Below are 23,118 nucleotides of genomic sequence, written 5' to 3' on the forward strand. Positions count from 1 at the left end.
TTTTTGGTCAGTATTCTATCACAGCAAGAAGAAAGAAGGCAAAGACACCTGACAAGACAGCAGGGCACCAGAGTTCACTGGTCAGACAGTTTTCCCAATTGGTGAGCTGTTCAGTGACAGAAATGCTTCCATCCTTTAAACCCACCCCATACATATCTCCTGACAATCTCTTCTTTCTGGGCTCTTTTATGGGTTGAAAATCAATTTTTAATAATGAAACCTTTCAACCAGTCCTCAAAACTAACATAAAAGAAATGATAAATTCTAATTTCATCATTACCACCACTGTGTAACAAGCCCTTTTTACAACACCCATCTACTGTCTCCAAAAAATCCAATAGAAAGCCCACACATTCTGTCACCTAATTATCTACCAACAGATGAAATTTTAGCCAAATTTATACCAGAAAACTGTTACCAGGGATATGCCAATCATATAGCTCAAAATATGGAGAAAGGACAGGTAAAAAAATTCATTAAGCGGTAATAGTCTTTTTGCTCTTTTAAATTTTCTATAAAATGCATCAATTTGTGAAAGTAAAGAATATAATGACATGTTGGTGTCAACTCACACAGATGAAAGCTGATGTCAGCTGTTTTTCTAAGTAAAGTCCATGTCTCCAAATGTTATTATGTTATCTGGATATCCAAGTAAAGTATCTTTTAATTCCACACAAAGGAATGTAATATACAGTGATTTTATATTAAAAATGGTTAGCAGGAATGATTCCTCTTCCTATCACATTACACATGTTTTGAAGACAATGGAATCTTTTGTCTTTACTTGATTCTTCAATTCATGTGACTATTTCCCAGAAAAGGAAAAGGTATGTTGACTTCCTTACTTAACTTACCCACAAGAGAACTGTGGAACAGTCTCATTCACTCCCAGGTTGTCTTTCCTCCAGCTGTTTCCAGGACTACACAGACCTTTGGCTGAGATGAACTGGAAGAAGACCCAACAATATGTCACAGGATTTCTATAAAGAGATGAAATTGGTAACCCTAAAATGGCTCCCTTAATTAAGATATCTTCTTCCCTGCTCCCATATCCACCCTTCCTTCATCCCAACCATCCCATTCCCCCAGGGTCTCCCCATCCTCCCCTCCTCACTTTTCTCTCCCCATGTCCTCTTATCCCTACCCCAGCCCCACCCCCAAGATCCCAATTTTTGCCTGGCAATGTAGGCTACTTCCAATATCCATGAGGGTATCTATATGTTTTTCTTTGGGTTCACCTTCTCATTTAGCTTCTCTAGGACCACGAATTATAGGCTCACTGACATTTATTTATGGTTAGAATCCACTTATGAGTGAGTACATACCATATTCATCTTTTTGGGTCTGGGTTACCTCACTCAGAATAGTGTTTTCTATTTCCATTCATTTGCTTGCAAAATTCAAGATGTCATTATTTTTTACCACTGAGTAGTACTCTAATGTGTGTATATTTCACACTTTCTTTAGCCATTTTAGGGTTGGCAAGAGACCTGACTCTGGAGGGGTTCCCAGGTGTCCATGGAGATGTCCCCAGCTAGTTCCTTGGGCAGCTGAGAAGAGGGAGCCTGAAGTGGCCCTATCCTATAGCCACACTGATGAATATCTTGCATATCACTATAGAAGCTACATCTGGTGATGGATGGAGATAGAAACAGAGACCCACATTGGAGCACTGGACTGAACTCTCAAGGCCCAAATGAGGAGCAGAAGTAGGGAGTATATGAGCAAGGAAGTCAGGACCCTGAGATTTGTGCCCACCCACTGAGACGGTGGGGCTGATCTAATGGGAGCTCACCAAGGCCAGCTGGACTGGGACTGAAAAAGCATAGGATCAAACCGGACTCTGAATGTGGCGGACAATGAGGGATGACTGAGAAGCCAAGGACAATGGCACTGGATTTTGATCCTACTCCATGTACTGATGTTGTGGGAGCCTGGTCTGTTTGGGTGCTCACCTTCCTGGACCTGGATGGAGGGGGGGAGGACCTTAGACTTCCCACAGGGCAGGGAACCCTGATTGCTCTTTGGACTGGAGAGGGAGGGGGAGGGGAGTGGGGGGATAGGGAGAGAAATGGTAGGTAGGGAGGAGGCGAAAATTTTTAAATAATAAAAAAATAAAAATAAAAAAAGAGATGGACTTGGTTAGACCCTGCAGCAATTGCAAGGTGTGGGTACAGCCACACCAAGCAAGCCCTCCCGGTCACTCGTGGTCGAACTCTTCCCCTGTGTGGGCTATGAGTCTCAGCCCCAGTGCACTGGTTCCCGTCTTGTTGTCTTGTCATTAAACTTCCTGTGATTGCAGCAAGGACGGTCTCTTGTGAGTTACTGGGGGGGTCGCGTCATCTGGAGGCTTGAGTAAGAGTCTCCCCAATATTGGGGGTCTTTCAGCAGACAAGCCTTTATTCTACTTTCTCACACAGTATACATAGCCCTCAGCAGGGGAGGCCAAGCCAGCAAAAGCAGGAATCTTATCACCATAAGTCACATGGCTTAGGGGTAAACATCCTTAGAAACATTACTGAAAGCAACAGATTGTTCCTGGTTTTGGAACAACCAACCATAAGAGTGCAAAGCAGATCAAGTGGGGGTGGGAAGGCCTCTCCTCAATGGACCAAACAATTCCCCCCTTTTTTTTAAAAGCATGAAAGCCTGTGTCTTAGGACTCCCCAGGATAGAGACTCTTACCTGTCTGCAGGAGGCCTTAATCCCTGTCTTAGGCAAGCTCTCCATACCAGGAGAGTTGCCCATTGTTGGGATTCCTAATGACTTCTGCGGAATCTTCAGCCAGACTTGGAGCACTTCCTGATTATCGGAAGACAGCACAAGCAACACTTGTTGAGTCACAATGTGCTATCCATGGGGTTGCCACATAAAGCGGCAGAGAATCCAAAAACAGATAACCCCAATAGCAATGTCATCACAGTGAGAGAATTCCAGACAATTGGTGGACCCAGCCCCCAAACTGGGACATGCCATTCCACCAACTAGATCCAGACACAGAGGTGAACTGCATGCTATTAATACTAACAATATGATGAGCTGGCTGAAGGGTAAAATTCAAATAGGAGGAATTCCAAGGACCATTCAAGCATGCATTCAATTGTTCAACCACATCAGAAGCACCCACAGCATCAACAGGTGCAGTGCAAGCTGCACTAAAAGAATGAGAACAAGACACCCGCGCAAGAGTCAAAGGGAATCCACCCGATCCTGAAAAAGCACAGTCCATTGATCCAAATTCAAAAGTCCAAATCCAATACGAGAGTCCAGAGCACTCCGTGTCTGCAGGGCCTTGTCAACCTTCCCAGACAGCACAGTCTCTGCAGTCACAGCAGTTTGTGAAATGGTAACTCCAGCAACCACAGCTGCAGTGGCAGCGAGAGCAATAGCAGGAACAATTGCAGCTGTTATGCCAAAGTCTCGCCACTGTCCATAAAGGATGACATTCTGATGTTCTTGAGACACCAGAACTGGAAGAGGAATCACAGCAGGCACTTGAACAATAGAAGCTCCATCAGAACCCTCCCAGCAATTACTCAGCTTGCAGATCCTGGAAGAACAATTAAGAATATTACCCTCCAAAGTGCCATCAACAATACAAAGAAAAATGGGGCAAGAACACAAACAGAGGATCAAATAGTCATATTGCGTCCAGCAGTATAATTTATCTTTAGAGAGGTTTCAAAAAGAACTGTTTGGTTAAAACTGGCAGTGACATTAAAAACAATTACTCATACCCGGGAAGGGTGGAATTTTTCACTGCGGGCCTATGGCCATACCACCACATGTCTTTCCTACCTTTTACCAAATCAGGCTCTTATTTTTTCACATAACTGTAGAGTGGAGATTAAAATCTCTATCAAATCCTTTTTCAGGATGGGATGCAGTATATCTCTAAATCCTATCACCCTACCATGAGTATGATTATTAGTAAGCATTATGCAATAATACTCCTTCCAATGACAGGTTAGAAAAAAGCGAGGGACAGAGGGGGCTATTTTTACTAACTGGCATTAAAAGTAGGGGACTTCTCATCAGACTCCCCATCACCCATGATTAGGTTATTGTTACTAGAGCCATCACCCAAAGCAGAAGGAGTGTCATGATCTTCATCCCGGGTCACCAGCAGTACACACCGCTCTGGCACCCAAATTGGTTTATCAACTCCTGGAGGAAAAACACATACAGTCCCCGTCACCTGTGCCAACAAGGGGGTTGGTTCCATCCATCTTCCTGTTTGCAGATTTTTCCAACGAACCCATCCTAGGCTCTGAGCCCTAACTTGTGTATGGTACTTTATAGGCAAGAATCCTTCAGCATCCATGGTTAATAAATTTAAAATAAAGAGAATGGTGGATAATTGAGTTGCTGGGGAGAATATGAACTCCTCCCTTTTTATTTTTTGAAAATATTGCTTGAGGGTCTGATTGGCTCTTTCCACGATTGCTTTACCCATTGGGCTATACAGGATGCCTGTTTTATGGGAAATTTCATAGAATGAACAAAAGAATAAAATAATTTTGTTGATATATGCTGGGCCATTATCTGTCTTAATAGCTGCAGGTTTGCCCATATAGGTAAAAGCAGATAGGCAGTGTGCAATGGCATCTTTTGCTTGTTCTCTCAAATGCAAGAATGTGAAAATTACTCCTGAAAAGGTGTCTACTAATATATGGACAAACATAGGTTTCCCTGTGGCAGACAGGTGTGTAACATCCATCTGCCATAATTGATTTGGTTGTAACCCTCATGGGTTAACTCCTAAATTGGGGCTGCTTAGGAAAGAGGCACACTGAGGACAAGAAGATGTAATGGCTTGTGATATAGGAGGGTCATCTGTCTATGTGTTACTTTCATTGGTTAATAAAGAAACTGCCTTGGCTTTTGATAGGACAGCAGCTTAGATAGGTGGAGTAGACAGAACAGGATGCTGGGAGAAAGAAGCAGAGTCAGGCAGATGCCATGAAGCTCTGGCCCAAGATGGACGTAGGTTAGAATCTTCCCAGTAAGCCACCACCTCGTGGTGATATACAGATTATTAGAAATTGGTTAATCAAGATGTGAGAGTTAGCCAATAAGAGGCTAAATATAATGGGCTAGGCAGTGTTTAAAAGAACACAGTTTCTGTGTAATTCTTTTGGGTAAAGCTAGCCAGGTGGCAGGAAGCAGCCCGCTGCTCCTTTTACAAGTGGCACCCAACGTGATGGACTAAATCCACTTAAAAATCTGAGAGAGCTTAAAAAGGAGAGAGAGAGAGAATTCAACACAGCTCTTTGCTGTTTGCTGGCAGGGTGCTACAAAGAAATTTTCCTGACTCAGCAGCCACAGCAGGAAAAAAGCTGCGTCATTTTAAAACGTGGCTTCCTAGGCCCTGCCGCCAGTGCAATCTCTGACTATGGAGCATTTCTGGGCCTGAACATTTGTGTGTCCACTTGGGGTCAGGAATAAAGTAGCTGATGCCATGCCCATGGCTCGGTTCTTCCTGCCTGAGTAGGCAGCTGGATCAGGTCTACTAGAAAGTGGCAGTTTTAATATACCAGTTTCTGGGCTGTGCCACCATTGCGATCTCTGTCTGATTCCTGCGGGAGACAGAGCTTTTGAATACAGCATTTGATGTAAAGTGCTATGATGTGTTTGATGGCAACTAGTCTCACTGTGTGCCTAACAGGGGGTCATTGCATGCTGCAGCTCAGAGGCACAAGCACCTCCACCATGCTAGCAGTGGAATGTGCAAGGCTCAGAGGCACAAGCCGCTCTGCCATGTTGGGCTGGGCGAGACAAGCAGGCAGTACCTATTTTTTACCTAGTAATGTCACAGCTTAGATTCTTAAGTGCTAAGTGATTTAAAACAGCAAAGTGAAAATGCTCCTGGATAGTAAAAAATTACAGATTCACAATAGGATAGACTTAGAAATAAAAGACTTCTAAATGGGTCATACTGTTAGATAAACATAGGCTTGGAAGAGAGAAGAAAAGGAATATAGAGAATAAAAAAAAGGTAGAGTCTTTAAAGAGACGGAGTACAGATAGTTATAGACTAAAAGAAATAAAGAAAAATAAATCATGTAAAAATGGAAAATTCACAGAAATTTTGGATTCTGTCTATTGTACTTTCTTTCAGTTTTTTGACTGTGAAGGAGCTATGTACAGAGAGACATTTCATTATATGGGCTGCCAAGCTAAACCAGAATGGATATCATAAGGGTATTATGACTTCAGAATTTGGATCTAAGAATATGATGCTTTGGAAAGGAGGTTCTTCTTTTGTTTACACAGAGGATGAGACCCTGTGGATTGTTTCTATCCCAATATGGTATGATAGACCACATCCTCCTGAAAGGTTGCTGTGAACACCCTCAAAAAATTACTTCACTCAACTGCTGACTCATATGAACCTGGCACACAGGATACACCATAAACTATGGTATATTAGTTCATATTGTGCCTCAAGTCCTATACCAAGGGGAGGCAGGAAGAATGCATATGAGGACTATAGGATTATTATGCACCAGGAGGATACCTCCTAAACTTGTTCCCCTCAGATAAGAACAGAGACTGCAGGGTCAACAGCCCTTGGGACAGCAGCATAATTACTGGGGACTGCAACTTGTGAGTCCTAAGCAAACAAACCAACAGAGATATTATCTTCCACCAATTTCCTAGAAAATCAAGTTGTTCCTGCTCTTGGAGGCCATAGCCCTGGTCAACCCCTGAGCATGTTGAGGTCCAATATTGCACAGTAGTGGATATACTCATTAACATGTCCTTTCTGTCAGAAGGAACGGGTGGCAGCCTGGCCTGCGATATCAGCATCCTCACATGCCAGTTGCTTAAGAGTAGGATTTCTGCCTCTCCATCAGCCACATGACACCTGATCACCTGTTGAGGATGAGAAACAAATCTTGATGGGGCACAATTATCTGCATTAGAAGTTACCTCTATCTTTTTTTCAGAACCTAATACCATATGCCTTGTTTCCTCACTCCCAGAAAACAAAGGTGTTCTTCTAGGAATGGCATTTTCCCCTCCCCCATTCAATGCACTCTTCATAGTCCTCAGGCAGAGGAGGGTATAACAGGTCAGGCAGGGGAATGGACAGCCAGGTGTTCATCCTTGAACAGAGCTGACATTTTTACTTTTGATTTTTGTTTCACTGGGTCCCTTCTGAACTTGCACTGGAAAAAAAGCCCTTTTCAGCTTGTAAGATTTTGTGGGGTGTGTGTGTGTGTGTGTTTCATTATTTATCTCATACCCACATGAAGAATCTGGCATAGTCTTTTCTAAATCCTTTGACTTGTCCCCATTTATTGTTTGTATCACAATATAGACCAATGTCCATGCTACCCAGAACTGTATCAGAATTCTTTCTTCTTGTCAATGGGTTTTCACTATTTTTCCTTTAACTTGACTCCACACTCTGGGATCTAAAGTGCCCTTTTCAGGAAACTAAGAATTACAGTTTGTTATTCAATCCCAATACTCTTGCAACAGGAATTTAGACATTGTAGCACCTGTCACTTTAAAGAAACAATGCATCAACTTAATATATGGTGCCAGTTTTCCTGGATTTTGCCCACCATTAATCCCTGCTTACCTCCTTACTAGTGCAGAGGTCCTCCAGTCTTTCTGTACATTTTCATTCAGGTCCCTGGTTCAAGTGCCACTTGTTGACTTTCATTGACCTGTGCAGATCTTGTCAGCCTGGCCTGGGATCTGAGGACGTGAAGGAAGGGGACAGACTGCAGTGCAATGTTGCAGACAGCCTGACTTCAGTTTCAGTGTACATTTTTTTTTTTACTTTCGTTTTAAGCTTTACTTTTTATTTTTTTATTTTTTGAGCTATAAATTTTTCTTCACTCCCCTCCTTTCATCTCCTCTCCCCTTCTACCCTCTTCTGTGATTCCCAACTCCCATTTTACTCAGGAGATGTTGTCTTTTACTCCTTCCTAAGTATATCCATGTATGTGTCTCTTAGGCTCCTCTTTGTTATCTGGGTTTTCTATGGTGTGGACTGTAGGCTGGTTTTTCTTTGCTCTATGTATAAAAGCCATTATGAGTGAGTACATATGCTATTTGTCTTTCTCTGTCTGAGTTACCTCACTCAATATGTTTTTTTCTAGATACACCCAGTTGCATGGAAATTTCAAGATGTCATTGTTTTTTTTTAACCACTGTGTAACTCCATTATGTAAATGTACCACATTTTCTTTAACGATTCTTTGGTTGAGGGGCATTTCCTTTCCAGGTTCTGGCTATGACAAACAATGCTGCTATGAGCATTGTTGAGCACATGTCCTTGTGGTATAATTGAGAATCCTTTAGGTATATTACTCAAAAGTGGTAATGCTGGGCCTTGAGCTGTGGGATTTGCTACCCCGAGTTATATTTCCCTGCCCCCATTTGAGGTGCTTATCTGAAAAGGATCATAACTTCCCTCTGCTCCTGGAGTTGGATGAGGAAGTTTGAGTGCAAGTGATTATTCCTTGATCCCTGCTGGGGTCAGGTGATGGTCCCTACTGGGGACAGGTGAAAGTTGAATGCACATGATCTGTCTTTGACCCCTACCGGGCTCAGGTGAGAGTCCCTCCTTGGGTCAGGTGACAGTCCCTTCTCAGCCCCCTCCCCATTTGGTGCCATGGTATAAAAGCTAGCCCCAGCAGAACAATACACAAGCTGCTGTTTCATGTCAACCTCGTGCTCTGTGGATTTCATTCAACCTGGACACCCTCCGCCGAGACTTGTGGTTCCAGACCGTACTGGCGCCATAATTGGAGGTCCCCCCGAGATTGGAAAGGTGAGGAAAGTGGACCGGGTCATCCTGTAGCCGGCCAGGATGCATTGGGGATTGAGATATAATTAAGAAATAGGAGATACTTAAGAGAATTAAGAGATAAGAGATAATTAAGAAATGGGGAACGCCCCGGGTAAATCAGAGCTAAAGTTTCAGTTAAAGAGGTTATTGAAAGAACAGGGAATAGCTATAAAAAATAAGACTTTGGATGATTTTCTTAAATCTACAGAAATGTGGAGTCCCTGGTTCTTCACCAGTGGAGCCCTCAATATTTCTGAGTGGGAACAGGTTCTCGGGGATCTTCAAAAAATTTTAAGAAAGGAGGGGCCTGAAGTCCTGCCAATTGCCACGTTCTCCCTTTGGAGACTGATCAGGGATGCTTTGCTTACAGAGAAAGTCCGGGTTAACCAGGCCTTGGAAGCAACAAAAGAGGTGTCATCTGAGATTCAAGATCGCGAAACCAAGGCTTCTCTTTGTTCTGATGTGGCCTCCAACACAGAGGCAGAACCACTCCCTCAGCCTGCTAAGGGGAGGCCTGATAAGATAGAGGAAAGAAAGAGTAAAAAGAAAAAACCTCCAGACTGGAAGGAGGGAGATGAGTCACGGGACAGAGTTTCCTCTCAGAACTTAGGGGCTTGTCCCAAGCAAAATTCTTCAGTGCAGACATGCCTTTATCCCTCTTTGTCTGATTTTGAAGAGAGCTCAGGGGAATCCACAGATTCGGAAGAGGAAACTTTGGAAGGGGAAATTGCAGCCTTGCAGAGGGAATTACACAGGGCCTGTTTAAAAGAAAAGGCAAAAAGGACCTCTGGGGAGAAGGATAAGCCTCCTCCCTATGCTCTTTCTGATGCAATTAGGACCTCTCCGGCCCCTCCCTTTCGGTCGGGCTCGGAGGAGGCTCTCTGTGGAGTTGTTAAGTGCTATCCAGTGGTCACCCCTGTTCTGGAAATTCCAGACCCCAACAATCCAGGACAGGTTTTGTCCCCCAGAACAACCCCTTCATATCTCAGACCTCATCCAAGGAACCCCAGGGAGTGCAGGACTGGACCTCAGTCCCACCAGTCGAACAGTGTTGACACCTGAAATGGGAATACAGGCCCTGTCTATGGGGGTGAGGGGACCCCCACCTCCAGGTACTATGGGCCTACTGTTGGGATGTGCTAATGTTCTCCTTAGGGGCATCCGTATATATCCCAGACTGGTGAATTCAGACTCGGAAGGGGAAATTAGGATTATGGCCTCTGTGGAGAAGGGAGTGGCAATAGTGCCAGCTGGGGACCGAATCGCCCAATTAATCCTCATACCAGTGGTCCCGTGTGACACTCAGGTGTTGAAAGAGAAACGGGAAAGACAATGCTTAGGGGAAACTGGGGCATCTGCGTTTTGGGTAGCCACCTTGAATAAACGCCCTCAACCCACCTTAAAGGTAGAGGATAGACCCTTTATAGGAATTTTGGATACAGGGGCGGACGTCTCTGTTCTGGCTGAAAAGCATTGGCCTAAAGCATGGCCTAAGCAGGCGGGGACTGCCACCCTTCAGGGGATTGGCCATGCAATACCACAGAAAAGTTCAAAAATTCTAAAATGGCAGGATCCAGAGGGGAAAACAGGCTATTTCCAACCATATGTCCTCCCAGGACTCCCAGTTAATTTGTGGGGTCAGGACATTTTGGAAGACATGGGGGTCATTCTCACCATGCAGAGCTCCTCATCAGCCCAGAAAGTCACTAAAATATGCAAAAGATGGGATGGGCTCAGGGCAAAGGCCTAGGAAAGTCAGAACAAGGTTTAACATGCACAGTAGCGGACCTCCCAACTGATACCCGTGCCCCCAAAGATAGAAGAGGCTTGGAGTATTTTTGATGAGGGTCACTGTTGCGTCGCCAATGCCCATACCAATTAAATGGCTTGATAACACTCCTGTGTGGGTAGAACAGTGGCCTTTGTCTAGAGAGAAGCTTCAGGCGGCTCATGAGTTAATTGAAGAACAATTGCAGGCTGGACAGCTCATCCCCTCTACCTCTCCGTGGAATACTCCCATTTTTGTTATAAAAAAGTCCTCCAGCAAGTGGCAACTGTTACAGGACCTGCGTGCTGTTAATGCCACCATGTAACCTATGGGACCCCTTCAACAGGGCTTGCCCTCCCCAGTAGCAATTCCCCAAAAATGGCATTTGGTCGTTATAGACCTTAAGGATTGTTTTTTTCTCTATACCCCTGCATATTCAGGATAGCCCTCACTTTGCTTTTAGCCTCCCCTCCATTAATTTTCAAGAACCTGCCCTGCGCTATCAGTGGGTTGTCCTCCCCCAGGGTATGGCTGCCAGTCCTTCAATTTGTCAGATGTATGTTGCTGCTTGCTTGGATCCACTTAGGCGTAAGTTCTCTTCCTTCCATATCATCCACTATATGGATGATGAGCTCCTGGCAGAACCAACAAAATAGGAAAGTTTACTAATGTCTGCAGAATTGCAGACCCTTCTGGAGGGACATGGGTTCATTTTGGCCTCAGAAAAGGTGCAGATGCAGCCTCCCTATTCTTATCTGGGCTTTCAAATCCAATCCGTCGGGCTTCAGTCTCAGAGGCTGCAGTTGGACTGCTCCCATTTGTGAACCCTCCATGATTGACAGAAATTATTGGGAGACATTCAGTGGATCTGCTCTTCCCTTCCCATTCCTATAGGAGCTCTTAAGCCCCTTTATGACATGCTGCCTGGGGACCCTTCCCCTGCATCCTCCAGGATCATGACTCCAGCAGCAAAAGAAGCCCTTGATGCCTTGCTTAATGCCCTTGAGTGAGCACATCTCCGCTGCCTTGATTATGCTTGCCCTTTTTATTTCATGGTTTTTCTTCACAATTTTCACCTTCTGGCATTTTTTGGCAAGGGGGACCCATTGATTGGTTACATTTACCCACTTTCCCTAAGAAGGTAGTGACCCCATATTATGAAAGGGTGCTACAACTTCTATGGAAGGCATATGATTTTAGTTTACAAGGTTTTGGCAGGATCCCAAATAAATTTCTAACCCCTTATCAAAAAGAGGAAATAACAAGGCTACAGAGGGTTCAAGATGGGTGGACCTTGTTCATCGCAACCACTGGAGCCAATTTTGATAACCATTATCCCGATTCTCATTTAATTTCATTTTTTAAGAATCATCCTGTTATCTTTCCAAGAATTATTAAAACTTCCCCCCTTAAGAGAGTGCACTCATTGTTTACTGATGGTTCTTCCAAGGGCTATGCAGTGGTGGTCTCTGGTTCAATTAAAGAAAAGCAGCCCCTAGGTCCGATTTCTGCCCAAGCTGCAGAACTCACAGCCTGCCTTATGGCCTTTTCTCTTTTCAAGGATCAACCCTTCAATTTGTATACTGATGGTATATATGTGGCAGGGATTGTTGGGCCATTGGAAACCTCGCCATATATATTACCTACCTCTCAGGTTTTCCACCTTTTGGTTCAGCTACAAAGTCTTATATGCCAAAGAGTGGTTCCTACCTTTGTTGGCCATATTCGGGCCCATACTGATCTGCCAGGGCCCTTGGCAGAGGGAAATAAGCTTGCAGATTCCCTCCCCGCCCGATGGCTTTGTTCCTTTCTGAGGAACAATGAGCCTGTCATCTTCATTAAAAGTATCATTTAAATGCCTCTTCTCTAAAGTTTCACTCTGGCTGTACTTTAGCCACAGCTACTCAAATCACATTCCAATGTCCAGCTTGTGCACCATTTCATAATGCCCCCGATGAAGGTGTTAATCCTCAAGGCCTCCATCCTAACCACCTTTGGCAGATGGATGTTACCCATTTATCTCAAGCTGGCAGACTTAAATTTTTCTATGTCTCTGTAGACACTTATTCCAAGGTAATTTATGCCTCCCTACATTCAGGAGAAAAGATTAAGGATGTTATTGCTCATTGTCTACAGGCTTTTGCCTATATGGGCATTCCAGATTTTCTCAAAACAGACAATGGACCAGCTTATACCAGCCAAAGGTTTGCAAAATTTTGCCAAGAACATCAAATTACACATACCTTTGGAATTCCACATAGTTCCACAGGGCAGGCCGTAGTGGAGTGCATGCATGCTACCCTTAAAAATTTTTTTTTGTAAAATAAAGAAGGGGGAGTATGTCACCTCCCCAAATGCCCAGTTATCTACAATTTTATACATTTAAAATTTTTTAACAGTAGATAAACAAGGTCTATCAGCAATGGAGAGACATTGGCAGAAACCTTCCCAATCTCTGGGTTGGGTTAGATGGAAGGATAGTATCACAGGACAGTGGCAATCACCCACACCTATGTTGGCTAGGGTGAGGGGAGCCATTTGCCTTTTCCCTCCAGGAACCAAAAAACCCATCTGGGTGCCAAAGCAGAATGTTCGGCCAGTGGAGCCAGGCCCTACTGGTCCTGACAATATGAATTCAAGTGAAGAACATCGAGGGAGCCCTGAGATGGGCACTGGTGAGGAATCCACCCATACTGATGCCAGTAAGTAAAGTAAGCTCTGTTTTTCCATCCTTTTATTCCACCAATTATACTTTGGGGGTTCCTGCAGCAAATACAGCATTAGAAAGATCTTCATTTGGTAATTTAACGTTTGATATATCTCATGCCCTCTGCTTCCGAAAGATTAGCAATATCTCAGAGATGCCTAGTATCTCTCTTTCTGGACCATATGTGGTCCTTAGTAATTATTCTCTAGGAGACTTTTCTTTTGATTCTTCTGGGCATCCTTGTTTTGGATTGAGAGATATCTTTTACAAAATAAATTTTAAAAGAAATATTTCTGGACTTCCAACTCCTCTGAGACCAGCTCCTTTTGTTGGAAGACACCACAATCCTTCAGATTGTACTTACCATTATCTTGGGGAAATTGTGCTACCAAGGAACAATGGAAATTGGAGGGAGATAAATATTTATGATGGTTCAGTCACTGACCTACCTCTAAAAACTCCTTGAGAGGGGCCTTTGATTATTTCTATAGAAATCCAAATATGGCAGGAGTTTCACCTACGTTCGCGGGCATGTTTCTCTGTGGCCCTCGTGCATGCACAGATATTAGGCCTTTAGCCCTTCAAAGGGGCTTGGCTTTCAATGCGACAGCCAGATGGAACACATCAGACATCTTTGAAACATCCCTCCAGATTAACTATGCAGCAGGAATGAATTTCTCTATTGTCAGTCTGGCCTGTGTTCTGACTCCCTTTATGTTTGTCTCCTTTAATGGGTCGGTCGGGGAGGATGGTGTCCTTGATTGTTCTTCCAGCTCCTGCTTTTTGAGCAACTGCTGGTCCCCGATGGACGAGTCTGTGCTGATGGTGAGAATTCCTGCTCTGGTTCCCCTGGTGGTAGAAAACCCACATGATGGATGAGAGCTTATCTTGTATCGAGAGAGAAGAGACTTTGGAATCACCGCCGCAGTCATCGCAGCCATCGCCATATCAGTCACAGCTGCCACCGTTGGGGAAATCACCGTGTTCCAGAATGCAGCGACTGCAGAGACTGTTAACACTCTTGCTGCCCGTGTTACCCAGACCTTAGAGACTCAAAATACAATGGACTCACATATTCAATTAGGGATGTTAAATTTAAATCAGCAAGAAGCCTTATTGCAGGAACAGATTAATGTTCTGTGGATAGTGCAACAAGCTTCTTGTTCTCATTTCTATCATTCTGCCTATGTGACCCTTATGGAAGTGAAAAATATGTTCTTTGAGGTGCAACGCCTTAATGCTTACTTTAGAGGGCCTTGGAATGATTCCTTTGTAAACTTTACCCACTCTTTGGTATATCAGATTATTGTAATTAATGAAACCCATGTTAAACCTATATCTGCTGAGGGATGGTGGAATGCCATGGCTCAGATTGGGGGTTGGGCACAGCGATGGGGAGGTGCCTTGTCCCTGGGGATCTTGGGACTAGTAGGGGTGGCAGTAGGTCTGCTCCTCTTAAAATGACTTCTAAACACCTTCACCATGACTGAGATTGTCCACCATCAGGTGTTACTCAGTCTGGCCCATGACTCTCCCGGAAGTCATGAGGTATGGCTGCAGATGCTGAAAAAATGAGGATCTCCAAGGACGGGCAACCTGTGGGGAGAACCCCCACCTAAGACAGGGTATCAGGGACCCAGTGATGGGTAAGGGAAGGTACTTCCCTCACAGGACCTAAGACAGGACCCCTCATTATAAAATAAAGTTGGGGGAATTGTGGGAATTGCTATCCCGAGTTATATTTCCCTGCTCCCATTTGAGGTGCTTATCTGAAAAGAATCATAACTTCCCTCTGCTCCTGGAGATGGATGAGGAAGTTTGAGTGCACGTGATTATTCCTTGATCCCTGCTGGGGTCAGGTGATGGTCCCTACTGGGGACAGGTGAAGGTTGAATGCATGTGATCTGTCCTTGACCCCTACCGGGCTCAGGTGAGAGTCCCTCCTTGGGTCAGGTGACAGTCCCTTCTCAGCCCCCTCCCCATTTGGTGCCATGGTATAAAAGCTAGCCCCAGCAGAACAATACACAAGCTGCTGTTTCATGTCAACCTCGTGCTCTGTGGATTTCATTCAACCTGGACACCCTCCACTGAGACTCGTGGTTCCAGACCGTGCTGGCGCGGTATTGAGGAGGATTGTTTTCTAATTGTCTGACAAATCACCATACTGATTTCCAAATTTGCTATAAAGTTTGCATTCTCACCAGCAATGGAGGAGTTTTCCCCTTAACCCACATCCTCTCTAGCATAAGCTGTCATCAGTATTTTTGATCGTGGCTATTTTCATACGTGAAATGTGGAATCTCAGAGTTATTTTGATTTCTATTCCTCTGATGGATGAAGATTTTGAGTATTTTCTTAAGTTACTTTCATCCATTTGATATTCATTTACTGAGAGATCTCTTTTTAGGTCTGTATAACCTGTTTTTATCAGATTGTATTTCTTTTCTAAAAAAATATTTATTTATTTATTTATTCATTTATTTATTTATATTTTATGTACATTGGTGTTTTACCATGAGTGTTGGGTCTCCTGGAACTAGAATTACAGACAGTTGTGAGCTGCCATGTGGGTGCTGGGAATTGAACCCGGGTCCACTGGAAGAGCAGTCAGTGCTCTTAACCACTGAGCCATCTCTCCAGCCCCCTAGATTGTTTCTTCTTTTGATGTCAAGTTTCTTGCATTCTTTGTATATTTTGAAGATAAGTCCTCTGTCCAGTGTGGAGTTGGTGAAGATCTTTTTCCATTCTGTTGCTGCCATTTTGTCTTGTTGACCATGTCCTTTGCTTCACAGAAGTTTCTTAATTCCAGGAGACCCCATTTTCTAGTTGTTGCTCTCAGTGTTGGTGCTACTGGGGTTATATTTAGAAAGTGGTCTCCTGTGCCAATGCATTCAAGTATATGTCCCACTTTCTCTTCTATGAGATTCAGTGTGCTTGGTTTTATGTTGAGGACTTGACTTTTGTGTATGGCAATAGATATGGATCTATTTTCATTCTTCTATGTGCTGATATTCAGTTATGCTAGCACTGTTTGTGAATATGCTTTCTTTTTTCCATTTTGTATTTTCAGCTTCTTTGTCAAAAATCAGGTGTTCATAGGTGTGTGGACTGATATCTGGGTTTTTTATTTGATTCCGTTTGTTGTCCTGTTTGTTCTTATGCCACTACCAGGCTGTTTTCACTACTGTAGCTCTGTAGTAGAGTTTGATGCCAGGGATTGTGATGCCTTCAGAAGTACATTTACTGTACAGAATTGCTTTGGCTATCCTATTTTTTTTCATTAAGTATTGTTCTTTCAAGGTCTGTGATGGATTTTGTTGGGCATTGCTTTTGGTAAGATTGCCATTTTTACTATGTTGATTCTACCTACACCAGCACATGGGAGATCTTTTCTATTTTCTGGTGTCTTCTTCAATTTCTTTCTTCAAATATTTAAAGTTCTTGTCATACAAGTTTTACACATGCTTTGGTAGAGTTACTCTAAGATATTTATGCTATTGTGAGTATTGTAAAGGGTGATGTTTCTCTGATTTTTTTTCTCACCCCATTTATCATCTGTGTACAGGAAGGCTACTGATTTTTTTGTGTTAATCTTGTATCCTGCTGCATTACTGAAGGTGTTTATGAGTTGTTAGAGTTCCCTGGTAGATTTTCTGGGGCCACGTATGTATACTATTAAATCATCAGGAAACAATGAGAGTTTGACTATTTCTTTTCTGGTTTGTGTCCCTTTGATTGCCTTTTCTTGTCTTATTGTTCAGGTTAGAACTCCAAATACTATTTGGAATAGATATGGAAAGTGGGAAACCTGCCTTGTTCCTGATTTCAGTGGAATTGCTTTGAGTTTCTCTCCATTTAGTTCAATATTGATTGTTGGCATGCCGATGTGGGATTCCCCTTTGTATGCTGAGAATACCATTGGTTAATAAAGAAGCTGCTTTGGGCCTATTGCAATGCAGAGTAGGGCAAGGTAAGTGTTCCAAGAAGATAGAGAGAGAGTAGACAGAGTCAGTGAGAAGCCATGTAGCTGCTGCAGGAGAGAGACACCAGACAGATGGAAACTTACCAGTATGCCACAACCACATGTCAATACTCAGATTAAAATAAATTGGTTAATTTAAGATATAAGAGCTAGCCAATAAGAAGCATGAGCTAATAGGCCAAGCAGTGTTGTAATAATACAGTTTCTGTGTGGTTATATTGGCGTCTGGGCAACCAAACAATGAACGAGCTGTCTCTGACTACAGGTTTGATGTATACTGCCTTTATTCTTTTTAGGTGTGTTTCTTGTATCCTTGTTTTCTCCAAAACTTTTATCATAAAGAGGTGTTCAATTTTGTCAAAGGCTTTTTCGGCATCTAATGAGATTATCATGTGTTTTTTTTTGTCCTTCCAGTTTGTTTTATATGGTGAATTACATTGACAGATTTTTGTGTGTTGGACCATCCCTGCATCTCTGAAATGAAGCCTACATGTTTATGGTGTATGAGTTTTCTCATGTGTTCTTGGATTTGGTTTGGCAGTATTTTTTTTTGACAATTTTGCTTCAATGTTCATAAGTGAGACTGGTCTGTAATTCTCTTTCTTAGTAGTGTCTTTATGTGGTTTTGATATTAGGATAACTGTAGCTTTGCAAGAAGAGCTTGATAATGTTTCTTTTGTTTCAATTGTGTGGAATAATTTGAGGAGTATTGGTATTAGTTCCTTGAAAATCTTGTAGAATTCTGAGATGAAACCCTCTGGTCCTGGGGGTTTTTTGGTGGGAAACTTTTGATGACTGCTTCTATTTACTTAGCAGTTATAGGTCTATTGAATTTGTTTATCTGGCCTTGATTTATCCAGTGATGTTTATCCAGAAAATTGTCCATTTTCTGTAAATTTTGCAATTTTGGGAGTACAGGTTTTTGAAGTATGTCCCAATGATTATCTGGATTGTCTCTGTGTCTATTGTTATATGTGCTTTTTCATTTTTGATTTTGTTAATCTGGTTATTCTTTCTCTGCCTTTTGGTTAGTGTGAATAAAAGTTTGTTTATTTTATTTATTTTCTCAAAGAACCAACTCTTTGTCTTATTGATTCTTTGTATTGTTTTCTTTGTCTCTGTTTTGTTGATTTCAGCTCTCAATTTGATTTGTTCCTTCACCTAGCCCTCCTGGGTGAGTTTGCTTCTTTTTGTTCTAGTGTGTTAGGTATTCTGTTAGCTCTCTATTGAAGGATTTTTCCAGCTTCTTTATGTAGGCACTTAGTGTTATGAATAAACATGTCTTATAAATTAAATGTAAATGTTTGTCACCTGAGGCACAAAGCCTCAGAAAACAAAGTGCCTTTGAGGCCTCTTTTCCTGGAGCCTTTCTCACAGTTCCCCAGGGCATTGTTCACAATGAATCATTCTGGCTGTGTGCCCACGGGATCCTCAGAATCACAGACTTGGAAACACTGGCAGCCTCACCCATTCTTAGAAATCAAAACTGAAAAACCCTGTGCCTGGGTTCGGTCAGCCTGGGAGACACAGGAGCCTCAGGCTGCAGAGTGAAGAAAAGTTTCAGGGCCTGAGGATGGGACAGGGACTCAGAAGCACCTGGACCTCAGAGCTGGACAAGTTCATAGATTACTACCTCCACCCCATCATCAGCTTCCGTAATGATGTCAGAACTGTCATCAACACCATGTGTGCCTTCCTGGAGGAGAGAGGCTTCCAAGACACAGACTACCCTGTGAGGATCTCCAAGGTGGTGAAAGTAAGCCCCTCTCTGCCTGAACTGACCCAGATGGGAGGAGAGGACCCTCAGGAGTCAGACTGCAGCTGTGATCCTGTTCCCCACCTCTGTTCACAGCCGTGTAGTGGTTTCTGCCCCCAGGTCCCACATCTGTGTTAGAAAAAGAGCCCCAACTACAGTTTGTGCTCCACCCTCCAAGGTCACATCCATTTCAGTCAGAGAACCCAAGCCCAAGCTTGGGGAAGCAGTTTTCTGGAGGGTGGTAGATCAGAGGAACCAGCCTTCACACTGCTGTGTGGACTTTGTTTAGTTATGGCCATGAGGGGGAGCTGTGTCTCCCAAAATGTAAAGCCTCCACCATTCTCTAAGCCTCCCTGTGCATGGCTGGTGTGCAGCTGTGTGTAGAGTTCTTTCCATGTGACCTGCTTTGGCCTTCCTTTTCTGACTTTGTTGAATTATTTACTAGTTCTAAAAACCTTCTGTCAATTCCTCCAAATTTTTCACCACATATTGATTGGTCATTATGGAGGTTTGATAAAAAATGACACCCACAGGGTGTGACACTATTAGAAGGGGTAGCCTTGTTGGAAGAGGTGTGGACTTGTTGAAGATGTATGTCAGTGTGGAGGTGGATTTTAAGGACTTTGTTGCTAAGACTACACAAATGTGTAAGAAACAGATGTTTATGTCCCCTGCTTATCAAGATGTGAAATTCTCATCTCCTTTTCTAGCATGATGCTTAAATGAAGGAGGACTGGAATCACACACACACACACACACACACACACACCCTCCACATAGAAACCTAATGGTTCCGTAGTTCAGTGCTGTGAACCAGTGGCTCATTTGTCAGACACAAAAACAGACATGTGACCTCAACTCTTGTACCCTGCTTACTTAAGAGTTCAAGGCATTGCACAGGGCACCTGCTCCCAAAGCCTGTTCCTGTCCCTGGTACCCACTCTCTTAATAACTGGTGGTGTGTGTGTGTCCTTCCAGTAATCATTCATTCAGTTCTTACTCTAATAGCCCTGAGAACCAGGAGCCCCAGTGTCCCGGAGTGTGAGAAGACGCATGTCCCCTCGACCTCAGAACAAATCCCACTCTGCATTGTGCTCTAGCTGAGCCCCTGGTGACCCTGGTGATGCTGGTCTACTATTCCAGTCTTGCCTTTTCTGAAATACCCCTAGATACACAGAGAAGGTATTAACAACCAATGGCCACGGGTCCCTCATATATCCTGCCAACCCGAGGGGACCCATCATGTACCTCACACTATAAAGTAAGTCTACACATGATACATAACAGCCACATCCCCTGTCTCTATGAAGGAGTGACCCTTCCCAATGATAAAGGCCATGGAGGCTAACAACAGCCTACAGGAATGTTAGCCTTTGGGAGGAGCCATAAGGTGGCTGGGTTAGTTTTCCACAATAACAGGATGACTGAAGATCATCTCTCAGATGGAGTAAGATGACGACAACTGACACTTTCGTACCACTGTGACAGCCATGTTGAGCTGTATCATACTGACTCCAGACTGGACCAAGAGCCCTTTGTCCCTCAGCACAGTGCTTATCCATATTCTTCTGTGGGTGCCATCATGGTTCTGATTTAGTATTCATCCTGGCCAGGTGAATGGCAAGGCTTGATGACAGACACTTTGGGTTGTCAAGTCCAGCCTTCAACTTTAATCTTCTGCCTAAGGTTCATAACTCCCTCCTCTCCAGGGCCCACTCACTGACTAAGGAGTGTGTGTCCATTGGGGAAGCATGGCTCTGTCCACCATTTGACCTCAGGGTCCAGTTCCCCATGAAGTGTCATCTACACTTAATGGGTTCAACTCTAAAACTCAATTCATGTCAGGAACTAGGGGTGTGGGGAGGAAGCTGCTGTGACAGGCACTGCCTTCACCCTCTAGCTATCTCTTGTAGTTCCTTCTAATGGCCCACAATGGCTCATCTTCATGACCACGTTCACCAATCTTAGACCCTCTGTGGAAACACTTCTTGGCATGTCGAGGACATTTATAGAAATATCTGCTGACCACTTCATTCATTCCAGAGGCTGCTGTCAGCACTCCTCCCCATCTGTGGAGTTTACTCTGGATTCACACGGCCTGAATGGTATTTGAGAAGACCAATTATAAAAATGGTTAAATGGCTTCTGACCAGGTTACCAAGAACACATAACTGGGAAGAAGGGCTCTTCTGCAAATGGAATTGAGAAAGTTGGATCTCCATTGAGAGGAATAAATCCAATGCTCATCCCAGGCATGTATGGAAAACCATCCAAAATGGAAGCAGAGAATCCCCAGAAAACACAGAACAGTTTAGCCACAATGACCTCATCTGTTTTCTTGGTTCTGACATCATAACCACAGACAACTCAGAATGATTCTTTTATGTCAGGCCTCATGCATGCTGGGTAAGCATTATGCCACTGAGCCAAACCCACAGTCTCTCACTGGAACAGTCTAGACAAGTCCTTCCCAGCTGAGACACACCCCTGCTACCTTTCTGTTCTCACACAAGGAAGCCATTCCTTCATGGAGACATGTCTCCTGTGGACTTGCTTTAGCGTGGAGTACATGATGAGTTATAATATGGGAGCTCTCAGCTTGGTAGAAGGACATGGGAGACCCCTGGATATTGTTTATCTAAACATTTGTGTATCTGGGGGTGGTTAAGAAGGGGCAAGACTGGAATCATTGGCAGCGTCATCTAATTGTGACCATGTCTTGGTTCTTCCATTTCTTCCATCTTGGAATAAAGAAGTATTTAACTGTGTTTTTAATGTTATAGGAGTCCACAGTTGAGAGACTTATTTTTATAAGTGTTGAAATTAAAAAGAATAAAACATTTTGGGATTTTAAAAACTATGTTGTATTTTATGATGTAATACTGACTTGAGATCTTAGGGATAAGTAAGAAAGGAAAGGCTATGGCTTAATAGTCATGTGTTTGAGGATCAAACTGAAAGGAGTTTATTTGGGAAGAATAATAGTTATATGTTTGAGTCTCAAATTGAAAGGGGATAATTTGTGAGGGTGAGTTTTTTCAATTAGACATCTATTAGAAGGGAACCTTAATTAAGAAAATGACTCTTATTCTTGGTATGGATAGTCTGTGTGGGTATGTTCCTGAATACAGATTGATGTGGCTAGTGCCATGCCTGGGCAGGAGGTCATAGGTTGTATAAAAGAGCAAGCTCAGTGACCATAGAGAGAAGCCAATGAGCAGAATTCCTCCATGGCCTCTGCTTCAGGTACTGACTATTGTTCCCTCAGTGAAGGACTATGACTAGGATGTGTAATCTAATAAGACATTTTCTACCCAGGAGATTTGAATTGGTATGGATCTTAGTTTATTGATCAAAACTCAAGTTCAATTTTGTTATATATGTATATTTATGCTCTTGATTAAGGTAATGTGCTTCTGCATTTCATTTTAAAATGTAATGTATAAATGGGCAGTGGTGGTGCATAACTTTAATCCCAATACATGAGAGGCAGAGGCAGGTGGATCTTTATGAGTTTGAGGCCAGCCTGATCTACAAAAGCTAGTTCCTGGAAACACTACAAAGCTAAAGAGAAAATCTGTCTCAAAAGTCCACAAAGGATGTAATGTATAATTAAGAAATATAGGTTAATAGGTAATCACATATAATAGTCATCTTTTAGTTATATGGCTTTTGGGTATCTTAGAGTTTCTATTGCTGTGAAGAGACACCATGACCATAGCAAAACTTATAAAGGAAAATATTTGATTGAGGCTGGCTTACAGTTTCAGAGGGTTTAGTCCATTATCATCATTACAGAAAACATGGTGGATACAGGCAGAGCAGTGCTGGAGAAAGAACTGAGAGTTCTACATCCAGATCAACAGGCAGCAGAAAGTGACTATGACATACTTCCTGCAACAAAGCCACACCTCCTAATAGTGCCACTCTCCATGAGACATTGGGTGTCATTTTGACTAAAACCACTACAGTATCAAAAGCCTTGTAAGTATCTTTTCAGCAATGCTCAGTAAGTAAGCTCAGTAAACTCCTTGGTTTCCCAGGATGGACTTTGGTGAAATTGTACTTTGCATCTTCCTTGAGACTTACAGTT

At 43.2% G+C, this 23,118-nt stretch overlaps 1 protein-coding gene across 1 annotated transcript in view; it reads right to left on the minus strand.

Annotated features, from left to right (window-relative positions):
- Positions 1-9,462: 9,462 nt before the first annotated feature.
- LOC148117929 (uncharacterized) overlaps positions 9,463-23,118 on the minus strand; it is a 47,356-nt gene continuing 33,700 nt past the window's right edge. The window contains exons 5-6 of the mRNA XM_087901756.1: positions 10,487-10,558; positions 9,463-9,570 (exon numbers count right to left, since the gene is read on the minus strand). Of these exons, the coding sequence (XP_087757882.1) occupies positions 9,463-9,570; positions 10,487-10,558 (180 nt within the window). The remainder of the gene's footprint in view (positions 9,571-10,486; positions 10,559-23,118) is intronic.

Source organism: Myodes glareolus, chromosome 25 (genome assembly GCF_982192425.1).
Source record: "Myodes glareolus chromosome 25, mMyoGla1.1, whole genome shotgun sequence".
Classification (NCBI taxonomy): domain Eukaryota; kingdom Metazoa; phylum Chordata; class Mammalia; order Rodentia; family Cricetidae; genus Myodes; species Myodes glareolus.